The 10,694-nt window shown below is 41.6% G+C and overlaps 1 protein-coding gene across 1 annotated transcript; it reads left to right on the top strand.

Moving 5' to 3' along the window:
• Positions 1-2,012: 2,012 nt before the first annotated feature.
• Positions 2,013-10,292, top strand: LOC134458504 (uncharacterized). The gene is made up of 4 exons (XM_063210846.1): positions 2,013-2,231; positions 4,700-4,739; positions 5,847-5,988; positions 10,016-10,292. The coding sequence occupies exons 1-4, from the start codon at positions 2,013-2,015 to the stop codon at positions 10,290-10,292; spliced, it is 678 nt and encodes a 225-aa protein (XP_063066916.1).
• The last annotated feature ends 402 nt before the right edge of the window (positions 10,293-10,694 follow it).

A 10,694-nucleotide genomic window follows, 5' to 3' on the forward strand; every position in this document is an offset into this window, starting at 1 on the left:
GGGAACATAGGTACGCTCCCCCTCTAGCTACTACTGGAGTGCCTTAAGCTACTGTTTTTACACCACAGCCATATACATCCATTCTCTAATTGTGTCCGACACACATTACAATTGCAATACTTATTTTAACCCATGCTTTTATAAAATTGCATTATTACCTCTGCCAAGCAGGTTATGTTTTCGATCGCGTTGGTTTGTATGTCTCTCTGTCCATCTGTTTGTTTTTCGTCTGTCTGTCTGTCTGTCTGTTTGTTTGTTCGTCTGTCTGTCTGTCAGTAGGATAACTCAAACAGTTATGAACAGATCTGGACCTGCCTGGGTACCACCAGACCTTATCACAAGTGATACTGTCTTTCAGATCGGAATGATTGTGTAGAACTAAAGGCAGCATGGGAGTTCCCAGGCTAGATCTGGACGAGACTTTCTGGAGTTATTGGAAATTACCCAAAGACCAAATGATTCAGTTCTGGTGGTGATCCGGATCACAAACCGGAACCAGGACTTTTTAAAAGATTCTTCACCATTAACAGCAAGTCTAGAGACCCCTAGTTATTATTATTATTATTTATTTTTGTTTTTTAAATTCCAAAGACCTCATACAAAATGATTGTGCCATGACACACCTTTATGCAGACCGGAATCTGGCCCTCATAGCAATATTTTACCTTAATAATAATAAAAATAATAATTGTATTTGTATAGCACTGTATCATACAAGGGATGCAACTCAAAGTGCTTAACAAATGAGGAAAAAAAACACAATTGTTAGAGATGGATTTAAGAGAAGAGGAAGAGAGGAGAGGCAGAGATAGCAGGAAGGCAGAGGAAGAAGAGATAGAAAGAGATTGTAGAGTCATAAGGTCAACGTAGGTTAGGACCAGGATTCTTAAAATAATGTTATAGCAATTTAAGTTGTGCCCTGACCAAAACATTCCCTAACCTTAACCTGTCATTAAAGACATATTTTTGAGAAATAACTTTTCCAGTTGGTTGCTAGGCTATCAAATTCATGTAATGAATGAAAGAAAACTAGCTGTGCCCAGACCAAAACAATCCCTAACCCTAACCTGTCAGTAGGAAATGTTTTTCTTTAGAAGAAATATTTGAAATTAGAAAAATCCTGAGAAAACACAAGACTGTGGAAACATAGAGCTGTGGGAGTAGCGAGCACTTCTCTGTGTCCATCACGGAAAACAATTCCGTGTCCAGGAGCACGGAAAACAATTCCGTGTCCAGGAGCACAGAATTTTGGCAAAATCCGTGCTCCTGGACACGGATTTTGTGCCCTTAACAGCCGTGTCGAGGAGCACAGAATTTTTGGAGATCATGTTGACCAAGTATGTTTTTTTTAGCAGATATGTGGGGATAGCGTCAAGGCTGCAGGTAGACTGCTTACTTTCCCTGACTATTTTACAGAGGTCGTCCTCTGTAATTGGACTAAAATTTTGGAAGCTCTCAGGTCTCCTTGGGGGGTTTAACCCTCCCCTCGGTGTGTCGCCTGAGTGGGCGCCAGAGGTTGCTGCGTTTTCACCTTGGATGCCTTCTCTAATGTCTGCAATCTTTTTATTAAAACATCTAGCAAATTCCTCACACTTAGGATGTGATGCTGGCATATCCCTGGAACCTTGACAAATTCCTGTAGAGTCTTAATCTCTCTGCTAATAGAAATAGAAATAGAAAGCCTTTATTGTCATTATACAAAGTATACTGAGATCTGAGCTTCCCTACAAGGTGCACAGTCCTTGACAGATGAACATAGTCCAGTAGTGTGAGAGATCTTTCAGTCTTTGATCAGTGGAGATGTGTACACCTAGGAATAATAAAAAATAAATAGTGTATAGTATCTCAATAGTATCTCAAGCCACAGTTTGAGGAGTGTGCCTGTGTGTGTGTGTGTGTGTGTGTGTGTGTGTGTGTGTGTGTTTGTGTGAGAGTGTGTGTGTGTGTGTGTGTGTGTGTATTCATGGAGGATGTCTCCCTAGAGCCATTGACCGCCACCATCTCAGCTCAGGATGGCGACCATTAATCAGTCAGGACAGGATGGCGGCGATGATGGGACCCATCTTCTATCAGCTCAGGATGGCAGCCATTATGGAACCCCTCATTTGGCAGCTCAGGATGGCGGCCATGTTGGGACCCCTCATCTATCAGCTCAAGATGGCGGCCAAGTTATCGCTCCTAGTATCTCCCAGTGTGCCATTCAGGGCGGCATCGACATCAGCATCACCTCAGTGAGTAACAGTCACATCACCACAGTCAGGGGGGCAGAGCAGAAATGTTTTTGTCTGGTTTCTGTGGAATGAAAACAGATTTGTCCTTTCAAACCAACAGTGTGAATCCACATTTTGAAAACGGAACTTGAGGGGAATTTTCAGTGCGGTGTTGAGTACTTTGACAACTATGTGTGCTATGTTTCCATTCTGGACTGTTGTGTACAAGACAGGTGATATAGTGATTGGCATGAGAACAATTGAAATTAATTAACAGTCAGTGCATGGAAGGGAATTGATATAATAGGTCTACTAGACACTAGCCCACAGAGGTCAGTCTAAGGTTTCAGAATCACCTGGTTGGCAACATGGCACTTGACCTTTGAGGTCAAATTTGAGGGTCAGAAGGTCAACCGTGGGCAAATTACAGTTTTACTTATGGAAACATTGTTAAAAGTTGTTATAAGACGGCAACCATGCCAGAAGTCATCAGCATGGACTACTGATTCAAAAACAATGCATTTTATGGTTAGTCTTTTTTGGGGGGCTTTATAATCTCTATAAACTAAGGTTTGAGAATCACCTGATTGCTAGTGGTGTCAACAATGATCGATTCGGCGATGCAATCCAATGCAGGGCATGGACAATCCAATTCAATGCGGCAAGTTCCCGAATCGATCCGGCAATTTCTTTAAGTTTCAATTACTTCCATGGATATTTCTGGAGCAAATGAATGTTAAATTAAATAAAAAGTACTTCAAAGCATTGCAAGACTGATCCAGACTGATACAGAAATCAGCCAATAAATTGTTGCTCAGAATCTGACTACTTGTATTGCCTCATCATGACTGATGAAACATTTGCTTTGCTTTCAGTACAAATGTAATGCATTGCTATGCATTGTAGAATTGAATCGGATCCGATTGAATCGCATAGAATCGAATCAAATCGCTACCTCCCGAATCGTGATCAAATCGGATTGTGAGGGCAGTGCCAATCCACACCACTACTGGTTGCCAACATGCAACTTGACCTTTAAGGTCAAATTTGAATGTCAAAAGGTCAACTAAGGTCAATTAACTTTTTTTGTGATATGCTTTCATACAATACAAGTTGTGTGCATGGCATATTGAATAATTAGTACCTGGGAGATAGGAATTTCAAATGTATTGATGAATGATATGGATTAACATGCAGAGTACCCTCCAAATATTCTTGTTTTTGCTGCCCAGAAACATTTGGGATTGAGACCAAAAGATGTATGAAACAGGGGAAACAAATGTTAGCTTCTATTTTCTGTTATTTAAATACTTGTAGGTGAGTGAAAGTATTGGAACATATAATCTTTAAGGAAATAAAATAACACTGTTTTGATGGGGGTTTTCCTTCACTCCCTTCTCCAGTAAGTGAAATGCATACTCTATTAGGTTAAGGTCAAGTGATTGATTTTGAGTGTAGTGGAAAGTGCGCACATCCAGCAAAAAAGCATCAGCAGGTGCCAAATCAAAAAACTGTGGTGGGGGCATTTCTTATGTTCAGTGGGAGTTGATTGGTATACACGCTTTATTTGTACTATTAGTAAGTTTTGCTCCTACTATAGGTCTTGGATCTGGGATCCGGCAGTTATCTTACAGGAACCTACGTAGGTCTTATTCCAAGTAGTGATTTAAACACAAGATGTATAACTTAAAAACTTTTTGTAGTTCAATGGTAGTTCAATGGAAGCAGTTCGAGAAGGAACTCATGCAAACCTGACAATGCATGTCCCACGCCACGAGTAGAATGTATTCGTAATCCTATCTCCAAGTACGATGTAGGCCTACTGATGATTTGAAGAATCCATTTTCTCTTCTCAAAGCAGCCGTGTCTAAGCCAGGGCTGGACTGGTAATCTGGCATACAGGGCGTTTTCCTGATGGGCCGACAGTCCTCAGGGGCCGATTCTGTTGTTTTTGTTGTTTTCCTGGGGCCCACAATTTAGAGGGGCAGGTCCATTGTTACATCGTCAATATAGACAGTGGATTCAACCAGTCAAGATATAGTATGAAAGTGGCCTATGGAGGAGTTAGGGGCCGGTCTATGCCCAAAATGCCCAGGGTCCTTTCTCAGTCCCAGACCAGCCTGGTCTAAGCACAAATCTCTCTGTAGCTCTCAGTAATTTCTGCTACATTTCCAGTATTTAAAAAAAAATGAATTTAATTCTTTAATTCTACAAGTAGGCTACAATAACTTGATAATTACTTATAGTTACCACTTACCATAGTGGTTTTTAATATTTTATTTTGTGCTGCTGCATGGCATCATATCAAACCGCATCACTAGGTATAACAATTGCATAGTATCAGAGGTAATTTCATGAATTGTAACTGTATTGAAACGTTGGCATTTGTATTGAGATGAGCATCCTATCACTTTGAGGATGAAGATCCCCATCCCTGTGGTATTCTATAACCCCCCTCTCTCTCCCTCTCTCGTCTTTTTTGTCATCAGCAACCAACTGTGAACACGACATCAAACACTTCACCTTCAGGTACTGTATGCCTCTATGGTGCTGTTAACACGTAGCAGGATATTTTTTTAGCAGGGTATTTTTTCCCCTGTTAGGTGTAAACGCAACGTGTGGATACAAATAAATCCTCCATTGTAACAAAAGTGTTTCAGCCCCCTAAATAGGATATTTTTTTCTCCTGCTTTTTATACCTGGATTTTAAATATCTGCCACGTGGAAACGGAAGGGCAAAACCAATGCAAAAGCAATGCAACCAGGAGAAAAAAATATCCAGCTACGTGTAAACAGCACCTATGTTTACAATTTGTGTGTGTGTGTGTGTGTGGGTGTGTGTGTGTGTGTGTGTGTGTGTGCGTGCGTGCGTGCGTGTGTGTGAAACAGACATTGGACATCCAGTTGCTGCATATTCCCCTCCTTGCAGCACATTGGTACTGTAGATATTTCCCTCCTTGTTTGTCATCTATTAATCTATAAAATTCAAATTCATATAAATTCAAAACAAAACCTAGTCCGCTTTGCATCCAAAGATTCGAAACAAATCTACTGTGTTGTGATTAGTCTGCCAGTTTCAGGGCCTGAGGCATTGGCCGAGCGGGGCTAGACCCATTCGCAGGCAAAAACAGTTTTGGCAGAAATAGCGAAGTAAACAAAACAATTATAAGAAGATTCACAAGACAAATCCTACCTTTTAGATTAGTCAAACTTTTCTTCATTCCGCCACAACCATTTTCGACCACACGCTGTCTCTACTGTTTCACTTGTTTTAGTAGAATAGGCTTTTCATCATTTCTACATAGTTCAGTTGTGATGAGTGAAACCGTAAGTCTTAAAAAAACAAAGAAAGTAAAAAAAAAATACTAAATAAAAATACTATATACTATACACTGTAGAATACTCATAATAATATAAATGCTAATTAAATTATATGTATAGACTATTTTAGTTGGGCTTCTACACCAAAATCATTAAAGAGATCCTCAGGAAGCATTGTGCAAAATGTCACGCTTACAGTATTTAGCGCTGTCATTGTAATGCCAATATCAAGCAACTCTGTTGTGCTTCGTCAGCACATGTAATGTGATAAATTACTGCTGCATATCCGTTTGATCTGTTCTACAATACTGCCAGGTCTCAATGGTCCTACAATCTACAATAACAACAGCCAGATTCAGTCCTGGTGCCACACGTGCCAACAGCTGGTCTACACCATGGTGGAGTACAGGACTGGAAGTTTTGCGGTGGTAGTGTGTCTGGGCTTGTTCTTGTTGTGGTAAGAAAACACACACACACACACACACACACACACACACACACACACACACACACACACACACACAGTGCTTAATTTGTCAAGCGGGAGGTCCAGGAGCGCAGAGGATGGGTAGCTCCCCCCCCAAGGGGGATCTGTGATGTATTTCCATGAGGTTCCATCCAAGGTTCCGGAGCTCTCGTCTGAGGTTCCGGAGCTAGCTCCCCCTTGCTCCCCCTCAAATTAAGCACTGCACACACACACACACACACACACACACACACACACACACACACACACACACACACACACACACACACACACACACACACACACACACACACACACACACACAGGAGCAGGGGCGTCAACTGACCTAATGCTATACATTGGCACTGAGAGATAATGGGAGCGAGCAAAATTTTTTTTTGCAGTTATAAAAATTACTCTGTATGCTAAACTTGAGCTAAATTCCAAGGTAGCACAGCTGTTTTTTTTTTTTGGGGGGGGGGGGGGGGGGACTCATACCGGGGCACAGCAAATCAATACCCAGGCACCTGCAAAATAGGTCTAGCAACGCCCCTGCTGAAAGGACACCAGAACAGTCATTTCCAACTTTAAAATGCTAAATACTACTTAAGTAGAAGTGTAGAAACTTGAAAAATGTAGAAGTGGGATGAGAAATACTTAAGTACAGTAAACGTATCAATTGAAGCGTTTTACTGTAGTAAAAGTTTTTTAGTATACGGCGCTCTTTCGTAGTAAAAAGTAAAAGTAATCAAATGGGAAAAATGTCATTGAGGACAATAGCGTAGCCTGTGGATGAGAGAGTAAATGTGACACATTGCAAGTTGCATGATTTATATAAGAAAATATTATTATTATAACTAGAAATGCACTCAGAGAGTGCAGATCTCCGCCAAGGAAGCTGAATTTGTTCTAATATTTTTTGTGACATGGTGTGGTGTGATTCATGCAGGCCTATAGGCTAGGCCTACATACCATTGTGTTCAGAGAAGTGAACATTCAATGTTAACCAAATCCTATGGGTGAATACCATTACACCCCTTAGCCCTAAGCCGTTCCCCTTTGCCTCCTTTTTTCGCGTCCACGTGTAGGCGTAGTGGTATCCCGATTCACGTTCAGACAGATGGGTGGGGGTGCGGCAAAGGGCTTTCCACCCCTCCGCGCAGAGATTTTCCGACACCACACTCCGTCGACGGAGGGCTTCGACAGTTTTCCCTGAATGCATAGCAAATTCATAAAAAAATTGGCGGCAAGTTGCGGCACCCACAACAGCACACAAGTTTAAGTATTTTCGCCGCAATTTGATGGTTTTGAAGTGGTAATAATTATTCCATTGTACTAAGTTTAACATTGTCCTAATGTGTGATGGCCCTTTTCTCCGTGAAATGCACATGAAAAAAAAATCGATATTGACGTCAACCTAATGCATGGAATTAGTGACAGCTGGTACCACTGTTTGCCGTTACTATCTCCACCCTTCGTTAACTTCAACAGAACAGGGAAACACTAGGAGAACAATGAACTCTGCGACGATATGTGTGCCATATTGTATTATATTATTTGGTGTGCGATTGGCTACTCAACCATGTAGGCACAGCAAATCCATGCTTTATAGCCTACATTCTGGCTGTGGTCACTGTCCATCAATCCATCTCGCAGACACGCCCTGTCATTGCTCAATTCACCTCGACCACCTTGTGGCAGGCCGCGAAATAGCAGCGAACGAACACACGAACATGCCAACACAGAAATCGGGCGATCACAACCTCCTGGCGGAGGTAATTATTATTACTATTATAAGTCGTAGTAGTAGTGGTAGTGGTAGTAGTAGTAGTAGACATAGCGGTAGCCTAGTAGTAGTACAGGCCTAATTGTAATAATTATAACTAGAAATGCACTCAAAAGTGCAGACCTCCATCAAGGAAGCTGACTATGTTACACCCTATTTTTTTCAAGTCTTTCTGCCTTGTTTTTATCGAATCAGAAACTGAAATGGCAAAAATCGCCACATCACACAATGATGAAGGGTCTTTTTTAAAAGACTCTTGGATCCAGATCGTGATCCGGATCACCACCAAAATTGAATCACTTTTTCCTTTTGTCATTTTCAACAAGTGTCATCCAAATCCATTCAGAGCTGTTTGAGTTGTTCTGCTGACAGAAAATTAGACAAACACACAAACCAACGCGACCGAAAACATAACCTCCTTGGCAGAGGAAATGATTATCCTATTTTATTCTGCCAAATCAAAGTACACCATAGTACTGTCTCGCATTTCCCCCAAAATAAATGAATGCTGCGGTTAAGTGATACGAGAAATGAGGCTATGTCTTAAATATAATGGGAAATACTGATGGTTGATGGAACAACAATGTAATTGATTGAAAAACAATTACCCCACTTGGAAAGTACCCAAATGTCTACTTACGATAAGAACAGTAATGAAGTATTACTTCGTTACTTGACACCTCTGCTCGCAAGTACTCATATGTATGGAAGATTGTGAATGTTATTTACTATGTACTAATCTTCATCTCTTTCTTTCTTCTACAACCATATATGTTCTATGGACCCCCCCCTCTTTCCCTCTCTCTCCCACAGTATTACAGCTTGCGGCTGCTGCTTAATTCTGCATGGATGACTGCAAAGATGTACACCACCACTGTCCTTACTGTCATACCTGCCTCTTTGTCAAGAAGGCCCCTTCTTGGTAACACTTTAGAATGACTACCCAAAAAGCTTTATAAACACGTTCTTAACATTTAATAATAATTAACATTTAACAAAGCATTTACAAATGTTTGTATATGAGTAAGAACCAAACTACGACTAAACAATGGAGTGGGAATCAACTTATACTGTGTGAGTTTTATGTGGTTTCATGCCTTCTGGTCTTTGGAAGAGAAACTTCGAAGACTGATGCGACTGTGCTGTGTCTGCTTATGTGTTTATAGGTAGTTATTCTAAAGTATTACCCCCTTCTTTTTAAACACACACACACACACACACACACACACACACACATGCACACACTTTATCTAGTCAGTGTGGGTGGGCATCACTGTTCACATCACAGGATTTCAAACAGTTCAAATATAAAATTGACTGTTTTCCGTATTATGTGTAAAATGTGTAAATCCCTCTGCAATGCTACTTTATCTGTCTTTAATAAAGTTGCATAACATTCAATTTTTGTTTTTCAATTTTGTTTGTTGTTGTCACTGATATTGTTGCTTTACATACTGTACAGCAGCCGTTCCCAAACTTCTGAACACAGAGGCCCACTTTGAAATGTGAAAAAATTCTGGGGCCCACCAAACCATAGCCCAATATAACATAATAACTTATTATATGATATGATATGATAATTTTCCCAGACCTCTCGCGGCCCACCTGCAATGCAGCTGCACCGCGGCCCACAGTTTGAGAATCACTGCTGTACAGTATACGGACATGGCATTCCAACAACAAAGACCGATTGGTACTAAGGGGCCAAAATTGTGGCAAGAAAATATGTTTGCCATTATAACTGAACTGTTGATGCACCTCGGTGTTGCAGCACAAATCAAGTCTCATCAGATCAGGCAACAGTTGTTAGATCTTATTAAGCTCCTGCTCACACTGCACGAGGGAATTTCACGATTTAAAAGTTCACATCTCACAACTTACGTCCTCACTCCATACGAGCCACCGGTCGGATGCGGACAGAATGCTCACACTGTGCGGCACGACCAGCTTGTTTCGGGACTGCAGATGACCAAAACGAAGGGGTGCTATCTTCTTGGTCAGGCCAAAATCTCGGTACGAGATCTGAAAGTCGATGACAATCAGGCAAGATTCCATGCGTATTTTATGGTCACTGCAATGTGTTTCTCATCACAAGAGGGCGTGTAGCTAGTAGGAGGAGAAGGATCAGAAGGAGGAGGCGGTCATGTGGCCTGGCACAGGGTGACTGAGACGTTACAAGACCTGGCCCTAAACATAAAGTGACTCAGTGAATGTGTCCTCCATAGCAAAAAGTGAAAGCTCCGGTGACCCGACCACGACTGACAACCCCATCGATGAGGATGATGTGGATATAAGCGACAATGAGGAAGATGAGGAGGGGGAGGAGGACGACGAGGACGAAGATCGTGATCATGACGACCACCTGATCTACCTGGAGGAGGTGTTGAGGCGTATCCATGGCGAGTACTACTCTCGCTACGACGCCTACCTGGGCCACAACGGAGCAGGCGCAACAGATAACAGCAGGCAGCTAACTCTCACCCAGTGTTATGTAAACCAAGCATTGTGACGTTAGATACAATCTTTTACTATCTGTTAACAAGACTAAATGACGTTACCTGTGACGATGTGAACTTGATTAACAGATTGGTCTAGGAAGTCAATGGTAAATGTATTCATTTCTCACTTGTATATGGAAGATACAATGAGATTAGCTATATCACTACATACTAACCATTCATCTTTTTCCTGTAAAAAAAGAAACAAAAAAAGTGCTTTGGCATTTCTTATTACAAGCCCAACTGGGAAACTCCAACTCCCATTGTCATTGTGAAACAGCACTCCACAGCACACAAGTGCACACTGCACCCAACGAAATTGCCTCACCCATACAAGGGGGCAGGCCCCAATGGCGCCCCAAGGGAGCAGTGTAGCGGTACGGTACCATGCTCAGGGTACCTCAGTCATGGAG

Source organism: Engraulis encrasicolus, chromosome 1 (assembly GCF_034702125.1).
Source record: "Engraulis encrasicolus isolate BLACKSEA-1 chromosome 1, IST_EnEncr_1.0, whole genome shotgun sequence".
NCBI classification, from domain to species: Eukaryota; Metazoa; Chordata; class Actinopteri; order Clupeiformes; family Engraulidae; genus Engraulis; species Engraulis encrasicolus.